Here is a 23,144-nt window from a genome sequence, read left to right on the forward strand (position 1 = left end):
AGATATTGATAAGAATTAATAATGCAATAGTCACTGCAGCTTTCACATATATTTTTATTTGGCTGCACACTTCCCAAATTTCAGCCCAAAACATGGTTCTCAGTCCTGAACTTGAGGACAAACAAAAATCACTTTTGATTAGTCCTCTAGGAGTTGAGGACTACCTGGGTTCACTTGATTGTCTTAGTTCTGAATGCATATTGTGCTCAACCTGTTTCTAGTCCATAGATGTGTACAGTCTGTACATCCAGAAAGGGAAAGACACCCAGCATGCTCTACATTAAAAGAACATGAGTAGTCTGACATTTCATGATCAAAGACAAGAGATTCTCAGCTTAGGCTTGTCTGACACACAAACACTATGGGGTGCTTCTTAAGTAATTTCTTATTGCACCCAAATGCACCCAAGTGTTTTCTGCCGCATAGCTTATAATGGTTACGTATAAAATATTCATGAACATTATTAAATACTAGCTTGTTTGCATTTATGAAAGTTAAAATACTAAACTGCTATAGTGAAGCAGTAACTAGGAACATTGGTCTAACTTAATACTCAGTAGAGATGAGAAGGAACAGAGGGAAGAAAATTATGTTAAAACACCAGCAAATCAGAGACATTAGCTTAGTGCCTGCTGGAAAGGGAATCACCAGTCCCAACAGGGAGTGAAACCCTGCTTGATTCAGTCAAGCAACACATAAAATGGGCATTACATGAGAAACTGCTTCCTCATCTCCTCACCATAACCTGGTTATCAGTCTTCAATAGTTACTTGAAACTATTAAAAAATTCTGTTTCCATGGATAGCATTTTAGCCAGGTGGTACCTGCTTCTCCTTGCTTACATGCAACCTTGATCATCAGATTCAGATCTTCCAGGAGCTGAAACCTCATCTCTCCCTTTTTATTTTATTCTCTTTTGCATGCACCATTGTAGTATGCTTGTTGTTTGCAGGTACATAATGCACTTTGTAAAAGATTTTCTTGAGGAACGGCCTGAGAGAGGGAATTGTGGAGAAGACGATTCTATCATCAGCAGGAAAAAGATGCCAAGACACTGGTTTATTTTTGCTTACCAACCAAAAGTCTGTTATTACCTGATAATATTCTAATTATTTTAAGATGGAAAACTGTTCCTGCTTATTACATTTCTTCTAAGAACGAAGGGTAGAAACAAGAACTGCTCATGAAACTACTCTGTTCATTGATTATCTCCATGCCACACAGCTGTTGATGACTGGCATGTTATCTGGTTGTAGYTCAAGGAGTCCCTAATAAGCTTTCAAATCATATGGAATGTGTCTGTAAGGAAGCCAGTTCACAGACTGATGCTGCTTTAAAAATGAGCTCACTGTTAAATTAATCTGTGATGGGGTTTAGGAAGTTTTCCTTATGATTGGCAACAAAATTTAGTTTTTCATAGCCTATTAATATGAAGGACTGTTTCAGCCTGTGACTACTTTTTTTTTTTCTTTTTCTTTACAGAATGCACACTTAGAAATAAATCTGGATGCCCTTCAAGTTCAAGCTGGCTGCTAGAGCAGTGCCTCAGTGAAATGGGAAGGCAGGGAACTGCCTCGCATAGGCAGTGGCCATCTKCAGCTGTCAAGAGAAGAGGCAGCATTTGCGGACCAGCCTTTGGAGACAGCACTGAGCTCTGCTGAGTTGTCCCCAGTGCCGGATACTTCCTGAGATCCTATGGGATCCTAAAGTCAAGGGACAATTAACAAACTGTGAAAGGATCAGACCATGGAAGAAGTTTTCCAGGCTTCCAAGGAAAGAAATCTGACTTGTGGCTTCCTGGGCAAAAGAGTCCCAGGCATACATCTTCCACTGTATACAGTCTACATTGCTCACATTTTTTAAAAAGCCAAGTAAACTAACACTGCTTTCAGACCACCACCCAAATTCTCTATATTCAGCCTCTGGGCACAGCAAGGAGAAAACAGAACAATGAAAGTTTAGGCAACAAATCTGCAATTGCCATAGTATCATAACTGTCCTTGCAGTGAGCATCTTTGACTGTTGTAATAATTAAGAGCATTAATCTCCTTCCTTGTATGTTTAATTAATCTACACATGTCTGAGTGCATGCCAATTAGCACTTTTCTCCAGTACTTCAAGTGCTCCCCTCATCTGCAAATGCACAATCCGCTAAGATTTTTATTTTACATCCTCCTCTGACCTAAAACTASATTTTGGTCCGGGTCGTTGTGCCTCGCACGCACACAGCGACACCGCCGCTCCAGGAGCGATTAGCGCGCTGTGAAGAGCAGGCATACCATCGCGGCAGGACCTGAAATTTAAAAGGCTATTGCCAGTGAATCAGTTCAGTCAAGGATATTCAGATTAAGTCTCCAATTAGCAGCTGTAAACATGCGCAGTGCATCGATGTATCAATAAAGGCTGTTCAGTTGAGAGAGACCGCCCGTCCCTGCGCCTCGGAGCCCTGGCTTGGGGCCAGCGAGATGATGGCTTAACGACAGTGCTACGTGCGGAGCGTGAGGCGATCGGCGATCAAATGCAAACTTTACTCCAGAGTGCACTTCAGACACAGGCTGCGGAGGGAACAGGGGAAACCCACACAGGCAGCGAGCACACAGGCGCTCAAGGCACTTCTCGGCTCTCGTTCTTACTGGGCTTCCTCTCCCTCCTGCTGCACACACGCTTACCTCCCACACATAAAAAAAAAAAAGTCTCATTAAATTTTAGGATTATTTTTGCCTTTTGCTGAAGCCCTCTTTCATCACCAAGAAAACTCTTTCAGTCCTCTCCCCCAAAGAACCAAACCTGGCCAAGCTGCACTAATGAGAAAGCATCCCAAGCAATTGATGCAGATAGAGAAAGCATCCCCTGTAATGAGCCCTGGGGGACACCGTGACAAGAACCACCCCCGCAGAAAGGCAAATTCATAAATAAGTGCAAGCTCATTAAGGAAATCTGTAAGGACCGTCCTGTATATTCAGTTTCTCAGCAGGGAATAAAAGCATGGTAACCAGCATCAGGCATCCTCTGAGGAACATTTCTCATCTGTGGGGTAGAAAGATTATCTCACAGTTCCTGAAATATTCCAGCCTTTCATTCTTCATCAGCACATCAGACCTTTTCAGTCACTCAGAGGATTACATTATTTTTTTTTTTGCAACATTTAAAGAACTGCATATTTGATGCTCTTGTGGTTGAACTAATAAAGCTCAGGAAAGCCAGTCACAACACAGGCAAACTTTTGCTGGTGTCGGAGCTGCCTGACCTGCCAACATCCTTTTCTTATTATTACCCATTTATTTTTAGCCTGTGGGCAGCACTGCCCACAAGGTTTTATCAGCTCACATTCCGTATGCAGCACTTCAAACACTTCCCCTGAGCTCACAAAGGGCAGCTCAGGRGATCCTGGCAGGCAGAGGTGATGAGCCACCACCTTGAAGCAGGAGTGCCAAGGGGAMGTGAGGCCCCAGCTGCCAAGAACAGTCCTTCCTTGGGGCCACCACCCAGGACACCTCTTGTGACCTCGCATGATCCCGCCACACCAGGGGCAGCACCATACAGGGGGAGATATTTTCCTTTGTCCCCTCTGACTCAGTGAAAAACACCCTCCACTGCCAGAGAGGAATGCAGGGTTCAGAAAAGCACCATCACACTTGGCAGGTACCCCAAATATGCCTCAAGGGTCCTCCCCTGTCAGAGCCCTCTGGGCTTCTGAGACTGCTAAGACATTACTGCCCKGCATAAACAGAGAGATCAACATTCTCAAGTGCTTGTTATCACAGCAGCAGCACCAAATTAATGCGAATTGATGAGACCAGTTACATCCTATGTTAATTTTGGAAGGAAGCCATCTCACTCACTACCCACACATCTTTTGCTCACCCATATCTTTACAGAGGACCTTGCCTAGATAACAGTATTCCTGCACAGGATTTTGTGTGAATGAATATTCAAGGATAAAACCCATTAAAATTATCTATAACAAATTACCATCAGAMACAATGTCTACTATGGTTGAATAATATGCAATCTTTACCTCTAAGGCTTTGTCTGCACATGAAGTTGTACTACTCTGTCTACAYATGCACTTTACAACAGTGAAATCTCTCAGTTAGAGGATAGGTGTGTATGCATTGACAAACGGTCTTTCTGTGCAGAAAGAGAAACAAGATATTCAGACTCAAGGCAATTTTGTAATAACTGTACACCTGTTGTAAGGCTAGACAGTAAAATGTATTGGTAAAAAACCAAATCTTCCTAAGTGTTTCAGTGCCTTCCCTCTCCACCATCTACACAGYTGGTACTTGCACCATTAAGGTATGTGTAGACAGACACTCCACAACTCTGAGCACAGCAAGCATGCATAGACAGAAATGCACACACAACAGACTGCCAGCCATACATTTGCATGTCTGAAAGATACTCACAAAAGCTCTCAACTCCTAAACAAGAAGTCTGCTTCTTAACCCAGCCATGGACAACACTAGTTTCTGGATTTGAACATGGGCTGCTGAATTCCCACTTCTCTTTTTCCACTGGCCAAGTGTTTCCCGTGGATTTATGCTGCCACCACCTGACAGAAGAAACCAGCCCTAAAGGAGAGCTGAGTTGTGGCCAGTGACACAGGCTTTGACTCTCCTGCTGGGGCAGTGGCCCTGCACAGGGACACCGCCATGCCTGACAGGTTTCAGCCTGCTCACACCTGCTGCTCTGCTTTGCTGCTGTCCSCTCTGGAGCCTTACCCACTCATTCCCACCACCACAAATCACTGAAGCAGCAGCCCTTGGGAGATTTCTCAAGGCTCATTTCAGGACTGAGTCTCAAAGCAATAATGTTCTATGGCATCTAAGGTAGTTTTTGCAGGAAGCACGGCAACTGTTAATGGACGCAGTCTCTCTCGTGTGACTTCAGGATGTTTCCTGAGGATGCAGAAAGCCTGGAGTGGTCTTTCTGGCTCATTTCCCTCCTTTTTCCTCTTCCTCTCCATAATCTTTCCTCTGGCAGCCAATGTGACAAGTGTAGTATGTACTCAGGGGACAGTATGCCCCAGAGGGGAAGCCAAGGCTGAGCCAAGCTGGAAGGCTGGACAGAGGCTGCTCTCCCAGGATGCCAGCTGGTTGGGCAGCCAAAGGAAACAGCCCTAATCCCCATCTCTTCCCGGAGATGGACATGAGAGAGAGTGACTGCATAGGCATGACAGGCTGTGGTAAGAGCAGGGGTAAGAAATCACTTAGTGGGGGTCCTGCAGCTGGCTTTGCTGGAGATATGGGGCAAAATGCATGTCTGCRATGGGAAACACAGCAGGGAAGGCAGGATAGATACTCAAGGGGGAGGCAGAGCTGCAGGTTACATATGCCCACTTAGTTCCTACTTGACCCCACATCTATGTCTGTCYGTGACTGTGGTCACCATTGGCACAAACAGTGCCTTTCCTAACTGCAGCCAAAACACTGTACTAATACAACTCACAGCYAGCAGCAGTAGCTTCTACAGATGGCAAGCAGAGAAACAGGCTTTTAACCAAGTGCCAGCAAAGAAAAAAAAACTGTATTTGGTTCAGTTGCAGACATCCAAGTGTAAAGAAACAAACAGAAAAACCGCATCAATTACATTTTTTCTCTTGCCAAGAAATTATCAGTGCAAATGTGAGACTGGCACCGAGCCTTTAGGTCACCAGTTAAACATCAAGTTATGTACTCAAATATATTGGTAAAATGCACAACTTTGACACTTCAGCGTTTGACCACCATGAAAGGTTGAATTGCACCAAATTTGGCAATGAGGAAGAAATTCACAAATCCTCTCACCACTCCTCCATGAAGAGGAAGTCTGTAAAACAGTTAACCAGGCAGTGACCCTTCCTGTTGGCCTGTTTCAGAGTCATCATGCAYGTGTTCCAGACAGCAGATGACAGAGTTGCAGCAAGTTAATTTATTTAGGTGGAAACATTGCTGAATATTGTAAAGATCAATACATTCTGGGGAACTCTGTCCTGTTTGTGCACAGCTGCTTATATGACATGGCTTATATGTCTTAACAGCAGGACATGTTACAGCATATTATGGTGAAGCTTCTTTTTTCACTTGTCAAACCACTTCTACCAGATTTACTGTGGGAAATCAGAAGGGGAAGGTGCACTTACACATACAGTCTTCAGCAGCAAGCACAACACCCTAGGACTGTTAACAACCCAAGAACAGGCAAGTTGAGGACTAATTGATACTTTCCCCCCCACACATACTGCTTCTTTGATATCTTTAATATCTCTCAAATTCTCGTTCTGCTCTACTTTTTCTGTCCACACAGTCCAGTGAGGAGCCRCATAAGATGCTGTCTTCACTCCCTGGAGTCTCAAGGCAGTCAGGAAGCTCAATGCCAGCTTCAGCCACCTCAAAGYCCACTGTTCTCACACCCCAGGCTTTTCTGTTCAGTGTGGCATTCCCCATTGTGCACTGCCTAGCTCTCTGTATGCATTACTGGAATAACTGCTACTGTTAATAGTATCAAGACAAGGTTGCCATAAGACAGTCAATTGCAAAGAAAAAAATCCTAACTACTATCTAGTTCATCAAGTAAGGCTCCTTGCAGACTCCCAGGAGACCACATAAAAGATTAACTGCATTTCAAATGTAAGAAAAAAATTTATATGAAGACTGGGATGGCACAAGAAATATAACTGCTCCTGAAGTTTTCTAAACATTTTCTAACACAATCTAAGCCAAGCACCAGAAGATATGCTTCAGATCCCATTGATTTGAAAGAGCCTATAAGAAAAAGTAGTTAAGTGAATTGCTGAACTGGAGCCAAAACTTTAAAAACATTTGTCTTATCACTTTGTATAAAAAATTACGGTGCAAGAACACATAAGCAATGATTAATTATATTATGACTTACAGACAGGAAAAATGCAGACATATATCTTGTTTGGATTTTCAGGTCCAGAAAGCAAGCACAGAAAACAGACTATTTATTTTGACTAAAGGATTCGCACAAACTAGATGGATACAAGACTCAAAATGGTTATCTTTTTTTTGCTAGGATGCAATTCCCTGATGTTTGGCAAAAAGATGTGGCTACTTTGCTGTTTCCAACTGCAAAACTTTGGACAAACTGTGCTGTTTCCAGTCAATGCAGATAGAGTGCTATGCAGTACTTCTGTAATTTACACTACTCATTTTTATCTGGGTGGTTCGACATGAACATTTAGTAAGCCTCCATGGAAAAASTGCAGTCAGCAAAAATCTCTTGCATTATTTTATTTGTGAAAAATTGGAGCAACAAGTAGGTTGTTTAATCAACTGCTTTCTACTAAGTGCTTTGCATGTTGGCACAAAGTTTATTCACCTACTAATCTTATCAAAGCACAACGTCAAGAGAAAAATGACTGTAGGGGAAAAAGCTCCTTTCTGTCACTGAGAGATAGTAGATGCCTATGTGTGAGTGATGGAGGGGAAACAGGGCTTACAGCTTTCTTCAAATCGCTCACAGGAATGATCACGAGTGCTGTGCTGACAGGATGACGTGCCTGTGAATAGTTTAAACAGTAGGAGACAGATCATTTACTTGGCATGATCCTCTTTCGTGATCCTACTCCACCTCACTGCCTGAACAGAGAAACAGTCTTGATTTTCTGACCAACTCCCTATCAACTCATTTCAAAGCAATAAAAGGTCTAAACTAAATTGTTATGTAGTGTTATGCATCAGTCAAAATCTCCTGAAAAGCCCCACCAAGTTCTGTACCACAGCATCAGCTATTCACCCTGAGGCCCACTATAGCAGCCACTGGCCCTAGGCACAGGTACCAAAGTTTCCAAAACACCTTTTCCCATGGGCTCCTCTACTAATAAGCCATACCAATAAAGCCTTTTTACAGAACCTTAGGGAGATGTGTTGCTGGCAGCTTTCCAACAATGTTGTTTCAGTCTTCAGCATTGTGACAAAAGGATTACAGTCATGACAAATCCAACCCAGGGCTTTAAATTCCCTCAAGCTGGTATGCACACATCCTCCTTCTCCACACATCTAAAACCAGTAACACTTACTCCTAGGCTTCCCTTCCCAACATCCTCAATCTCTCAAGCCATCCRCAGCAAAATTGAGGAGTACTATGGGGCCTGCTGGTGCCAAGGGACCAGTTGGCCTATTACACAATGGGAAAAGTCAATCCAATTGCAARAAAGGCAGGAAAAAGTGAATACCCCAAAGAAACAAAAAAGAAAGAAGCACCTTGTCTTACTAAGAGTCATTTTGAAATATTTGATAAAAGTATTGATCTCTTCCAAGTGTATCAAGTTTGTTCAGCAAACATCAAAAATTCAATTCATCTAATTAAAAATGCATTCATGGTTTTATCTTCTCTCTCTCTCATCCCTTCAACACACATATGGAAAGGACTTGCAGTACTGTTAAACACCACTACCATCACCACCTCATGAAAAAAAAAAAACTTAAAAATCTTGGTAATATAGAAGAAGAGGACAGAGAACATACTTCCATGTAATAATTCAAGCAAATTTCTCAGGAAGCAATATTCCAGATAAATCTGTAGTACATTAAGCCACCATCCAGATAAATTTGAAGGTCAAAGAAAGAAGAKTGTACTGTGAAATCAAACAAAAACACTGGCATTAACACAACTGGAATCATTAATGCAAAGAAACAAACCACTTTTACYGTGTACCTCCCGCACTGCATCAGTGTTATGAGTATCAATGTCCATTTTAACATATACTGCTATTAGCAATGAACTGTATGTAATGGACTGAATTATTCATTAACAATTGCCTTGGGAAAAGGAGTACAAATATTAATAGCAAGGATCATTAGGAAGAAATTCTTCACAGAAGGGGTGATCAGATATTGGAATGGGCTGTCCAGGGAGGTGGTAGTCACTTGGAGGTTACTGGATGTGGCACTTAACTTGTTTAGTTGACACAGTGGTGTTCAGTCATAGCGTGGACTCAGTGATCTCAGAGGTCTTTTCCAACCTAATTGATTCTGTGGCCAGCTCTCCTCCCTCCCAAAACGCAAGCTCAGCGGGACAGGGCACTGAACTCTGAATCTTGCCATTTCCCCAGTGGCTCTCCCAAGGATACTGCACCTTGCAATGCAGCGCACACACCCCCATGAGTCCAAAGGACAAACACTTCCATACACAGAGGCCTTAATGCCACCTGTATGACAACTACGCTGGCATTCAATGAGCAATGAGTCCTTATATACAAAAGCAAACTGCAACTCATGCTTATTTAGGGCTTGAAAGTGATGAAGCTCTTGGCCAGCATACCAGTAAGACAATCTCTGCAAGTCCCTGGCATTAAAGAGCTGCTCTGTAACAGCGCAGGTACAGCAATGAATAAGAAGTTACTGTAAAAACACACTACCAATATAGGAGAGATTGTGGGAAATTTCACTGCTTTACCACCATTGCGTAGCACCAGAGTCCCGAAGAACTGCTGGRCTGCAAAACTGCAGACAAAAAAAATTGCCCCGATGCCACAAAAACATGSACAAACTCAGGACAAAAAAATCATTCAGATCTTGACATTGCTTGAGAGCACTGACATTTCCCATCATTTCCAGGATTAACCATCTTCTGCCRTTCTCTGGGACTACGACCATAAAGCATGGGGACAGGCTCCTGGTGAGCATGATAAAGGTTGCTGGGTGGATATAGACTTCTCCTCTGGCAAGAGGGGGAAAGGAGGACCAAGAGAAGCCACATGGCTGCCAAAGGCTCTGGTGTAGCACACACTGAAGGCAGCATGTTTTTGCCATCATGAAAAAAATTTGCCAGTGCAGTACAGTCAGGTTTTTAAGAGTGATGATACATAAGAGGTACTGAATTTAAGCTGCTTGCAACTTCCACACGTGAGTATTAACTCAAACACCATTCCCTAGAAGCTTCCCATGCTTCTGGACACACTTCAGATATGTGCATCACTGTCTGTAAAATATTGATCCATTTCTCCAATACCCTGTCCCTGCTGAAAGAAGAACTAATCCAAAACATTCTCCAAGTGCCTCTTTCAGAGAAGTAGTTCTTTTAAAAGTTTCAAAAGTCATTGAGAATAATTTGATGAAGAACAAAAACAAGYGTTAATATGCCCAAGTTTATACTCATCTGATTGTCAAGTAAAAATTATACATTCCTGTGTATAATTAACCAGGCTAACTAATCTTGCTTGACAAACACAGATATAAACATCAGCTTTGACACTGAGCCAAAGCAACCACACTAGGATCTGTGCCAATGCTGAATTCTTCAGTCTCATATCATAAAACGGCTTGTCTGTTGTATTTACAGTTCCACTGGCTCTGGACTCTGCCGGCAGCTGGCCAGAAGAACAGATTTGAACTTACACATTATGCCAGAACATGTGCATTTGATTAGAAGAAAGAAATTATGCACATTTCTTCTGGATGGTGGGGTTCATCAGACCTCCCTAAATTGCAACTAATTGTAAACTAATTGCAAGGCGTGTTGCTACCCAAGTATCAAAAATACCTTGTAACATACAATAAACCAGTATATCTCAAAAGGCAGTATTGCTGTTCAGCCTACTGTAGCTATAGTTTTCTGTTATCCCACTCTTCAAATCTGTATCTCAAGTCAGAAAATTCAGCACTTCACTGTGTTTTAATTGCAAACTATAGAATTTTAATGTTACAGAACAGCACTTTTCTTTCTTTGTATATAARTGCAAAATTACCTTACCTCACTACCTGAGTTACGAAGGACTTTGTGAAACTAGTCCTGTGACATCTCATCTATTTCTTCACACCCCAGGAACAGAGGTCTTGGTAACAACCTGCTAGGCAGATCATGTGTCAAAACCTACCTGGGAACACTCCATCATGTGATAGGCAGAAGAACCCATTCTGGCTTTCAGCAAACACTCACCAGCTATGAACTGTCACCATGAAAGACCTACTTCTCCTGTGACCATCAGAGAGAGTCCACCAGGTGGGATGAGCGGGATGGTGTAGGGGCAACAGCAGAGAAAGCAAGTTTTCAAAAAGATTCACATCCCACAGGGACTTCTAAATTAACTAATCTCACATTGAAAATACTTTTTTTTAAACTTCAGGCCATATACTTGCTACTGAATACAACCAGTTTTGAGCTGAAAACATCAGTCATAGGCTTCCTTCAACATAGAGCAGCTCCTAAGATTATGAATTCTTGCTTTATTTTCTAAGCAGCAGGACTCACTGATGTCCAGCAGGTGCAGGATGAGCTCAAGGTCCCCAGTGGCAGCCCTGACATGGATTTCAGCCCTTGGTGGTACCCAGGGGGGTATCTGTGACTCAGAGCAGGACGTGCTGCTGTCATGACGAGGTGCAGAGTCCATTCAGAGCGCAGCCACACCAGTTCAAAGTACCTTCCACCCCTGGCCGTGAGGACCAACGCAGGCGCTGGCAGCACGTCAAGCGCTGACTCAGCTGAGGTGGCCCAGGGCAGCAGGCACTGACGGCATTGCCCTGGGACCCTGCCCAGCCACAGCGAGAGCTGCCCTTCTCCAGCACAGGCAAAACGACAAAAGGGCAATACCACAGCTTCTTAGCAGCACGCGAGTTACCCAGACATCCCACTGCACACACAACTTTTACGTTTCCACACACGAGCCAGCCAACCTGGTTTCTGCCAAAATCTGTCCCCTGCCTCCTCACAGCAGGGACTTCCAAGATTCCCCAGGTTCTGCAATGCCTAAACAAAACAAACAAACAAAACAAAAAAAAAAACAAACACTCCAAAGACACTCCACCCATCACCAAAACATTTCTCAAGTCTTGAAGGAGAAATTTCCAAAATGGTTTCTCCTCTGGAATGTGATCCTGTCTTAAGAAAAAAAAAAATAAAGTTACTGCTTTTAATTATTTATAGGACAGGGGTTTTCTACAGGGCACCCCTCAAGCCCCTGCAAATGCCAATTAATCCCAAAAAAGAACTTTGGGAGATCTGGGGAGTCAGAAGTTGCAGTGTATCACCCTTTCACCTGCAGTCCCTGGAGCATCACCCGATCCAGAGGGCACTCTGGGTGACCAGCCTCGCAGACCAAGCTGCAGCTTTGCTTCTGACCCCAAACACCCACCAGCTTTTCTCCACCAAGTAAAGCCCCAGCAGAGTAGCAACAGGTCCTCAAAAACAGAATGACTTCTGTCCTCAGGCTACAACATCCCTCTRCAAAAGGACATCAATCTTCTCACTCTGAGGACAGGACTGAACTTGGGTCAATTATGCCTCTGTGATGTYGTTTGTCATTTACCTACTAGAAAAGGAAACCATTGTATTATCTTATTAAAAAGTGGAAACTAGTTGAGGAGAATGCAAAAGCCAACAAGAAGTGCATTGGATCTGTCAACCTTTAACCATGTTTCGATCATTTAACCAACTAATATTTTAAAATATAACTTACACTGAAGATAGAATTGTATCACTGGTCTGCAAAGACAAAAGGTTACATTTCATGATCAGCCCGCAAATGTCAACCCGCAGATCCTATGAATATCCAGTACCCTTGAAAATTTTACTACTGTCCATCCTTTTTGATGCAATCTTAACTTTCTCAAAATGCTCTTGAAATTCATTTGGAAACAGCACAATCCTAACTGACTTGTTTCCCTCATTGAGCTACAAGGAAAAATTCCTTTATTGGATAAAAGTTCTTTGTGTCTTCTTCTTTTTGTGTGATGACAGAGACATGAAGCATTTCACATTAAAATGACATAATCTGGCATAAATTAATTTACTAGGCAAATCTCTCCCCCCTTCCAAAACTTATCTGAAGACTAAAGTCATACTTTTTATTTAAAAGTATAAACTTTTAAATAATGATGGGTTGATAGGACATAAGTATATTTGCATRAAAAACTGAGTTACCATGTAGCTAAAAGCTAACATTTTAAACAAACTGTTCTGAACTCTTATTTCAGACTAATATCCATATCCCTAAACAGTAAGTTACAACAGCACATATCCTGCAAAGAAGTTCTGGTCCAGTTGCCACAAACACCCCACATCCCTACAAATGTTAAGCTGTGAAAGTTTTGTGGGCATTCATTTACATGTGCAATCTGTCCAATAAAATAAAAATACATTGAATTTAAATCTGGGATTTGTGTGTATGYATTCATTAGACTTCAGATGATAAGCAGAGTAAGAAGGTTTAATGGTGGAAGAGAAATGTCTTTAGGCGACGTGGGAAMCTGCATGCACTGTAGTAGTCAGTTGTTAGTCACAGGAATAATCTTCCTGCTGAAGGCATCCCACATCTCAGTTACAGATGGCAGCTGCTATTCCAGGACCTCACATATCMATGGTACTTATTATTATAACAAGGGGATTGGTTACTATTAACATCTGYGAAAATTTCTCTGCATTTAGTTTTATAAATGATATTGACTCCCTTTCAGTCCTGGACTGTTCTGTAGCACTTTGCATGCGCTGTTCAGARTCTGACAATTTTCACATTACAGCACAAGAGCCAGAAGTCTGTCTTTATAGCAAGTTGCTTGCTGTCTATTCATAAAACAAGTTCTGACCTGTTYGCTATTACCATTTGTACAAAAATTACTTCAAAAACACTACAACTCTGTTTTAAAATCATCTCTACAACCCAAAGTCACTCCCCAAAACACCCTTCTTTCCAGCCAGTGCCAATTGCCTTCATTCATCCTGCTGATTTGTTTCCCAAATACCTTGTAAAAACGCTGGACAGCCTCCTTTCACCCCAATCCAACCTTTAAATAATCCCTCTCAATATCCACCTCTACACATACCCCCTCACTCCCCACACACCCTCTTAGCCAGAAATGCCCTTTCAGCAGTAAATAGGTAAACAGAATYCACCCAGAGAAATTATGAGAATGACCTTAAAGGTGTGCCAAAGCAGGATGGTTATTTATACCTCGTAATACCAGGCTCTCAACAGCAGTAAGTGAAATCCAATCTACCTACATTTTAGAACATATCTACCTAAGCTTTAACTTAATTGATGATCAGCAACTCAGTGGAGCTAGGCATAGGATCAATGTTTCAAACTTTTATTATTCCCACTACTGTATGGAAATGTGCAGGGGTCCATGCACAGGTTTCAGTGTGTTCCCAAGAACTGGTAAATATCACTATACAGTTTTTTTTTTATTTTTTAGAGGGGAATCTCAGTACCACTCATACATGCCCTTAATCCAGTGCAAGTCAGGATAAAAAGAAATGCCTAACTTCTCCCTATTGTAATTTTTTTAAAGTTTCATTGGTTTTTGTTTCTGRCATCTCTAAAAGCAGTTGGCATTTTAAAAATGTACTATGTATTACAGAATTCAAGTCAGAAATAAAGAAATAGAGATGCTTTTAGCATTTAGGACAATGAAGTAAGCTTATTTCCAAGCTGGTTCACTTTGCCATCACAAAACAAAGAAAGACAAGTTGTCCCAAACTAATGACATTGCAAGTGCAAATAAACTCCTTTGGGAAAGAAACCAGTAATACAAGTGTCATATAATTCAAGTGTCTTCTCCATTTCTGAGAAAGCCTACAAAAGAACAACTTTTCTCTTTAAAACAAAAGTTTGCTGTGCTYAAACTGAGCATCCCGTATTTTGTGCATACCCCATGCAGTAACGATAACCTCTTCAGCTGTAGAACGGCGGCATGAGTTGGAACCTCGAAACAATTTAGAATACTACTACGTGGCCAAAAACATCCAAATAATCGGATCAGAGCCGGTTACGTTCGCACGGAGAGAGCTTGCTCCCCGCCAAACAGAGTCACGGTTAGATGTTTTTGGTGGGGTACGCCCCACGCTGGTCCACCCTGTCCGCACCTGGGGTGAGCAGCGGGCAGCGGCGGGATGCAGCTGCCTCCAGCCCCAACGCGAGAGGCGAAGAACCACCTGCAGCCCCCGGGATGGCTGCGAAGTGATCGCCGGTGCCACACAGGGGAAAAGGCAAGGGACTGCCCGGATCCGGCAGCCGAAGAGCCCGACGAACRCCCAGCAAGGGGAGGCGCGAGGAGCCGCTGGCACCGGCGGGGCGAGGGAYCCCGCACTCGGCCGCCAGCGGCAAGGGCCGGAGAGCCGCTGCCGTCACGGGAGCCCCTCGGACAACGCACGGCACCTCCGCCAGCCGGGACGGTGCTGCGGGACACAGGCACCCGCCGACAGCGCGGACGCGACACGGGCGAGCGCCCGTGGAAAGTTTGCGGCGGGTCCCTTCGGCAGCTGCGAGGCGGGTCGGGCCGGCCTAGAGCCGGTGCCGGCGGGCGCACGGGAGGGACGGGGACCCGCGGACCCTTACCTTGGACCGCTCTTTCACGTAGTACTTGCCGAGCCGGCTCCCGCAGTACATCACCAGCCGGTCTATCAACGTGAGGAGAAAGTTGATGGCTTCGCAGCCCTCCTCCGTGCCTCCGATCCACTTGATCTGGTCACCGCGGAGGTGCCGCTTGGCGACACCGCGGCTGGGGCCGGCTAGCTGCCCGTCGGCCAGCTCCCCGTCGCGGTGCATCCTCTTCACCCGCTCCAGCACGCAGTCCCCCACCACCTCCCCTAAGAAGTTGTCCAGGTAGCAGAAGCCGATGTCGTGCAGGCAGGGCACGACGTACTCCAGAGCGATTCTCTCCAGGTCCAGCCTCATTATGTGTCCCAGCGGCATGGCGCGGCGGGGTCGGACGCGCCGCTGTCCTGCCGGCGCCCGCGTCGGGAGGCGATGCCCGCCGGGCCGCCGTCCGCTCCAGGCCGAGCCGGGCAGGGGCTCCGCCGCGGCGCGGGGCCAGGCGAGGCGAGGCAAAACTTTGGCCGCGGCGGGCTCGGCTACGCACCGCGGCCCGGCGCTGCGGGAGCGGCGGTGCTGCCGAAGCCCTGCGCTGCTGCTACTGCCGCCGGYACCCCAGCAGCGTGCGGGACCGCCCCGGGGCGTGCGGGAGGGCGCGGGCAGCCCCCGCCCGCGGTGAGGAGGGCGGCAGATGGCCCCGCGCTGATTAATACGCCGGCTACGTGCGGGATGTGTGCTCGCGCCGCCGCACGTGGGTGGGGCCGCCCGCCGCGGCAAGACCGCCCCGCCCCCGGGGGCGCAGGCAGCCAATCGCGTGCGGCGGGGCGGGGCCGGCCCGCGGGGACAGCGCGCCCAGCGCTCCCACACGTGCGCGGGGGGCGTGGCCCGCCAGCCCCGCCCGGCCGGGGGTGGGCGTGCGCAGCGCCATTGAGGAATTCTGCCCTGGCATGTCGGCTGAGACCCCCGCCCGGCCCCGCAGAGCCGGCCCGCGCCCCCGGCAGGGAGCACCGCACCTCGCCTCGCTCCGCCGTTCCGGGGGTCTTGGACTAGTCCGAGTGAAGTTTGCAAATGCCTTCCCGGGACTCTCCGGCCGCCTCTTGCCTCCGCCTACCGCAGCGGCAGTTTCAGCACCAGACAGAACTGTTGCATTAGGCGGCAGGTACAGCTTTTCTGGGCGAGGAACGCACCGCTTTATAAAAGGTTAATATAGCAAAAGAGCACTTCCCTGAATTATTTATCGAAGGGGTCCGCCAGGTTGGTGGCTCTGGTATTAGGAAACACCTCCCAGACCGTCAGCGGCTTCGTGCCACGCCGAGACAGCTGCAGTCAAACCGTGACAAACTTCGTTCCAAACCAAAACTCGCCTTTCCCCCGGGTGACCCCTTGCCGGTAGCACTGTCCCTGCACCGACCGCCCGCCAAGTACGGTCCCGCGGTCGCTGTTGGGTCTGTCCCARCCGAGAAACATGTTTTCACGTAAAATGCCTCCTGAGAAGCGAAAAGCTGACAACCGCTCAGCTCCGCTCACACACGCAACGTGCCCGGGATTTGCTAAACAAACAAGAGAAGCCTCCACAGAAACCAAAAGCAAAGCGTAGTCACGTTGCGGAGAGGTGCTGCCCGCGGCCAAGCCGGGCGGCACAGRCGGCCGTGCCTAGGTCGGTGTCTCTGAATTTACCGGCATCACGCCACACAGCCCCGCAGCCCTCCGTGTGCCGAGGGCATCCATCCTGCTCGGCGGCGACCTGTGCTGTGCCCCGCCGAGCCCGCACACACACGCAGCCCCTCCGCACCTCCAGCGATGGCAGCGCGGCTGAGCTGCCCCGGGATCCCGCAGGACGCGCGGTGTGTGTGCGCCTGCCCGTGCGGGACGTGCTCGCACACCGCACACCGCCCGGCAAAGCGGCGGGCACAGCCGCTTCGGCTGGAACCCGGCACATTTCGCCCCCAAAAAAGGCGAAATATGTGCTGGTTCTTTTCTACCCCTTCACGTCGCGAATCCTGACGGGATTACAAACAGTCCGCGCTGCTGATGCTGCTCGAGCTGCAAACCCCAGGCCCCGGCATATGCAGGAGCGGGTCACGTATCCCACGTTTGTTCTCCTTGAATCCAGTAGTATCTACCCTCTGTGCATAACAGTGAGCGCAGGTCTAATCCTCTGAAGTTATTCCCCGACAGCTCTGTCAAGAGCCAAGCAGTATTACTTCAGATAACTTCAGATACGGACTGTCAGAGGACCTTATTTGATTTAGGTACACACTTCACATTAAAGTGGGGTTATAATTAATTAGATACAATTCTGAATTTTATTAATCCCTTAATGCTTGCCTGAAAAATCAGTCAGGTATGATAAGAGCAGTTATAATCAGCAAGGGATGCAAGATTAGCTCAACTGCAAAATATGTCAACGTTATTAAATTTGGATACATTAGGAAATATTAYTGATGCATTTTTGCATTGTTCGCATATTTTTTGTTATGTAAAAGCCATTATRTGCCAAAACCATTTGATTTTTCTTAGATTTTCCATTTTCTCGTTTACATACACATGCAAGCACACAATCCTGTACCAGAATCAAGAATTTGTAGATGCTGAACTTCTAGCCTTTCTGTCAAGTGTAATGATGTCACTGACAAGTCAAGGGCTGAGAGGGATGTCTTCTGGCAGTAACTGAAGTTGGTCACTGCAGCTTTATTTCTGTCCTTTTGAAAGCTTTGAATTAGGAGTTAGACAGATCTGCATCAGAAAAAGTTACCTTAGTTAGAGGTTTGTCTTAGAAAACTTAGTCCACAGTCCCACTTGCAGATTCATATTCACAGAACTGTAAATACTTCTATACCTCAAGCATTGATGTAATGTCTTCCCCAGGAGGGCATTCACTGCCTTTTGTTGGCAAATCAGGCTTTCTGGTGGACGGTGTGCTTTGTCCCTTGAAGCATGATGTGCTTTTCATATCAGCATTTGCAGTAGCAGTCAGATGCATTACTTTTCCATGTGAAGATAAAACATCAGGAGAAATAAACCCTAAGAGCAGTGATTTTATTTCTTTTTATTTACTGGTGCTATTTTACTTCATCTCTTGGCCCCTTACTTTGTGGGAAGCATGATGATGATGATGAAGGTGTACGATAGCGATTGYGATTGCTTAGGTTAGAAATTCTCCATGCATACAGACTGCACCCAGAAGCAGTACTCATTCCATCATTATACGGGAACGAGTTTTGTAACCTAAGCCATCACAGCCCCTGTCACGCATCACCTTGATCATCACCAAGAAAGAACAAATTCCTGCCRAGCCCACAGGCACTCTGCAAGAGCTCTCTCATTCCCCTTTGGGGTACCAAAGCTGAGTCAAGAGATGCTGGGCTGCAGTTGCATTAATTCCCAAGCTAAACCATGAGCTTTCCAGTAAAAAGGCAAAGCAATTCTCAGTGCATACCATGGTATATGAGAACCACCCAGAGGAAAAAAGAGCTGGAACAGGACTAGGCATTGAACCTTCAGTAGCACTTCTTGTGACCACTCCACTGCTTCCCAAACAAAGCTATCACACAGCTTAAGTGTTGCACAGGGCACACAAAGGCATGAAGGTGTGAAATCAGCTGATTCACAATATCACCACACTTTTGTACATGCATAAAGTTTGTTTACCAGCATGAAAGGTGTCACCAAATTTTAATTAAAAATTCTACATCATTCAGTTATATATGAGCAATCCCTCTGCCATGTAAAACTCTGTTTATCCTTACAATGTAGAAAATTTTATTTTTGCTTCTAAAATTCTGTATTTTCTTATTTTCCATTTCATCTAATTTTCAAAACTCCTGAGTCCTGTGTATCTGTTGCTTTCACTGCCAGTRTGGCACATATTAGAGTTCAGTAGACTAAAACAGGACATTAGCATGCTGGCAGAATGATTTTAAGGAGATTTGTTWTAGAGGATTAGAATAATTGGTGTCAGTCAAGCCTGGATACTTGTTATACACTAATGCATTTTCTTTTTTGATGACAGAATTTACAGATTAACTGCTTCACACTTTTATAGAGCAGAGAATTTTAAACATTTTGAGTCTTGTTTTTGGATTTTTCYTGCTGGAAAGCCAGACTACTTCAATGCCAAGGGCTGAACTGCAAAGGCCCCAGCAAGAAAAGGGGAAGAAGGGAAGAATATTCTTTATATCAGTGACAAACTGTAAAATAGTACTTTTAATACCTCACAACATGATTTTTAGAGTTGATGTTTCATGATCTAATAAGGCAATAATTGAAGTTCTGCCTACAGAAGGTACTTTTCTGATGATGTTGGTATGGTCATACAACCCCTGTGGCCAAGGGCAGGTAGTGTTTGTACTGGGATGACACACCAGTACTGGCACTTCTTGCCGTGACACTAACCCCCCTGCCCTTCCCATCCCTCTGCTGCAGGTTTCAACCTCTCTCTGCCGGCTGGCAGAAGGGAATGTGAGTTTCTGTGTCAGCCCTTTCAAAAGTGCAAATTCCAGAGCCTTACATGCACCTTCACTGGGGGCTTAGTTTGACACAGAAACAGCTGGGGCATCAGCAGCTGTGCCATTCCTTTCCCTGCTGTGCAGGTATCAACTGCTGGCAGAGCAGCCGTGTTTTGGTCTGGTGTCTCCTCTGATTGCACCTTGACAGAGCTCCTGTGTCAGCACCCTTAACATTGTGTCATMCTGAAAGCAGGCATGAGGGCAAAGGTACGTGTCATGGCTTGAGCTGATCTTACAACTCGTTCAGCACCTTTTCCCCTGCACCTCTCTTTGCACTTGTTTTGCCACACTTTGGACTCCTTGATGGCTGATCTCCTTTGCTAAGGTAGCAGAAAAGAAATCCTGAGGAAAAAAAATAGTCATTTGGCAATTTGAATTATCTTAGGTCAGGTTCAGTGAGATGTGCTGGAAGGATGGGAACCATTGGGACTGACCCCTTTGGACAGGAGTGAACGATTTGATAAACAAGAAGGAATACCAGCTCTCTGGCTGAGGTACTCAGCAAGTTCTTTGCCACAATCTTCACTGGCAGCCAGGTTTCCCCCAGCCTCTCGCTGGCAAAGTCCCTCCACTGTAAGTGAAGAGCAAGTTTGAGCCGACCAATGATCCTGGATAGGCACAAGGCTATGGGSCCTGATGAGATGCACCCTGGAGTCCTGAGGGAAATGGTGAACGCTGTTGCCAAATGACTCCACATAGCTGAAAAGGCAAAGTCAGGCAAAGTTCCTGTTGACCAGAAAAAGGGAAATACTGCTTCTATTTTTGAAATGGGGAGAAAGGAAGATCTGGGAAACTACAGACTGGTGAGCCTCACCTCTGCCTAGTTAGATTATGGAATGGATCCTCATGGCAGGAGTGTTAATGAGTGCCTCATGGCAGTAATTACTGATGTCCTCAGGGCTCTGTCTAGGGACCAGTGCTCTTTCACACCTTTAATAGACATCTTTCGTAGACAGTGAGATGATGGACATTTGCAAATGACACAAAACAGTGCAGTTGACACAACAGAARGAAGTTATACCACCCAGGGGAATGTGGACACATTTGAGAAGTGGGCCCTTGAGAACTTCGTGAGATTATCAAATCCAGGTGCAAGATACCGTACATAGGTCAGGGCAATGCCAGACATGAGTACAGACTGGGTGAAGAACTCATTGAGAGCAGCCTTGCCGAGAGGAACTTGGGTTTTTTGCGGGGGTAAGAAGCTGGACATGAGCCAATAGTGTATTGGCTAACAGCCTTTAAAGGCCAACCATATCTGGGGCTACATCAAAAGAGAAGTGGCCAACAGGTTGAGGGAGGTGATTCTGCCTCTCCGCTCTGCCCTCATGACACCCCACAAGAAGTGCTGGGTCCAGATCTGGAGTCTTCAGCACAAGAAGTACAGGGGCCTCTTAGAGCAGAGGGGGCAGGAAGATGATCAGGGGCTGGAGCAGTGAAGAGAGCTGGGAGAAGAGAAGGCTTTGGGGAGACCTCATTGTGGCTTTCCAGCATTTAATGAGGGCCTTTAAAAGAGAGGGAGAGGGATTTTTTATATTGCCAAATAGTGATAGAACAAGGGGGAATGATTTAAACTATAAAAGAGATTTAGATTGGATATTAGGAGGAAATTATTTGCTGTGAGGGTGGTGGGGCACTAGAACAGGTTGCTCAGAGAAGYTGGGGATGCCCCAACCCKGGAAGTGTYCAAGGCCAGGTTAGATGGGGTTCTGAGCAATCTGCTCTACTGGATGGCATCCCTGCCCAGAACAGTGTGTTTGAAATTAGGTGGTATTTAAGGTTCCTTCCAACCCATGGCATTCCATGATTTATGATACCTCAGCACTCACTGGTATCTTTCCTTCCTTTCCAGTCATCCTGACTGCACGAGGTTTCAGAATTAGTTAATATGTGATAAAACTTAGGAGTAGGCTTTGTCTAGTCTAAACATCTGCTAAAGATTGCCTTGTTTGTAGTGGGCTGTCTGATGGACCAGTGAGTATCTTCCAAATCCCCACCTTGGGATAAAACAGCACTATAAATGTTGTTAGAGCTAAGGGAGCTCAACTAGCTGTCAGCCACAATCAAGTGTTTATCAAAGTTTTCCTAAACCAGTCTAGGTGTAAAAATGGCTCTTTGGGAAGTGAGATTTACTGCTTCCTGATAGAATTGAGTGCTCCTATCTTGTTCAGCAGCTCCTGAGGAATGCCAAACCTTAAACTTGCAGCTTTGAGTGGCCTGTGGTGCATCTCTTGTAGAGCAGTGGATGTTTGTGGCATGTTGTCAGCTGCTTGAGGAGCCATGGGGTGTTCCAAACTGTCCTGCAGTGAGCTAGGAAGTGAGCAGAATGCAAGGAGAGAAAAGTTGCTTATTAAATGCAATTAATGCACAGTCTGACAATATAGCACTAGGCAGTTAATTTTACAGTTGTCAAGTATCACACTATCAAGAACTTGGAATTAAATATGGTTATGAGGAAAAAAAAGGCAATCATTGAGACTTTAATAATGTAAACAGAGAAGTTCAATGTGGTAAGTTAACAGCATGAAGAAGGGAAAACGATAAATTTTGAGAGTTTAATATTTTTGTAAAACAATATTTCAATGAATTTTAAATTGTTAACATCATTGTAGCAATCTGAGTGTACAGATATCCATATGTATATTTCCATGTTTCAGAGAGGTTTGTCTTATCTCTTTGATTTGGAGTGATCAGTTAACAGCTATATCCAATGAAAGTACTTATGTTTGAAATTAAATAGATAATTACCACAGATAACATTATGATTAACTTAAAAGTTGCCTCCTTTTTAAGTAGATATTCCTCCCCAGAAACCATATCCCTTTCTCCCAAGTAWGCCTCAGTGTTTCTGGAATTAAACAGTAAATCCTGATGACAGAGAASTAATTCTGTCCCAAATAGTGAATTGTAACAAAATAGAGAATCTGTCCTGGAAAACAATAATAATCCAAGATCCTTTGATCAGAAGACTGGAGCCATAGATCTGTGAACTGCATTGCCAAGAATTTCAAGCCAGAGAAATACAACAGTCAGAAACATAAATTTTGACAGACCAGGAATCAAAGTTCTCAATAGTAAAGAGATATCTGTTGGTAAGACAAGATCTCAAAATCTTTTCTATGTCTTTCTTCCTCAAAAACATTAATTGATCATGAATGTAGATTAAGAAGGCCAGAAATAAAGTGTTTAAAATACTTTCCCTGCTGGTTTGCCATTGTTGAGTTTTCACATTTCTGGTTTTCCCACAGCTTCCAAGGGAAGCAAGAAATAAGTACGTAATGTAAACAAAAATCAGAACAAGAGAATATTTGAAGAGAGACAATTTTAAGGATCAGACTTTCCACTTTTCCTCTTCTATTAGTTAATGAAAGAGTATTAGT

At 45.0% G+C, this 23,144-nt stretch overlaps 1 protein-coding gene across 1 annotated transcript in view; it reads right to left on the reverse strand.

Moving 5' to 3' along the window:
- The window catches only part of EGLN3 (egl-9 family hypoxia inducible factor 3), a 28,241-nt gene extending 12,271 nt beyond the window's left edge, over nt 1-15,970 (reverse strand). The window contains exon 1 of the mRNA XM_057363922.1: nt 15,281-15,970. Coding sequence (XP_057219905.1) covers nt 15,281-15,637 — 357 coding nt within the window. The 5' untranslated portion in view covers nt 15,638-15,970. The remainder of the gene's footprint in view (nt 1-15,280) is intronic.
- Nucleotides 15,971-23,144: the final 7,174 nt, after the last annotated feature.

The sequence above is a fragment of the Malurus melanocephalus genome, unplaced genomic scaffold (genome assembly GCF_030028575.1).
Source record: "Malurus melanocephalus ecotype Western Australia unplaced genomic scaffold, MMel_1.1 scaffold_0, whole genome shotgun sequence".
NCBI classification, from domain to species: domain Eukaryota; kingdom Metazoa; phylum Chordata; class Aves; order Passeriformes; family Maluridae; genus Malurus; species Malurus melanocephalus.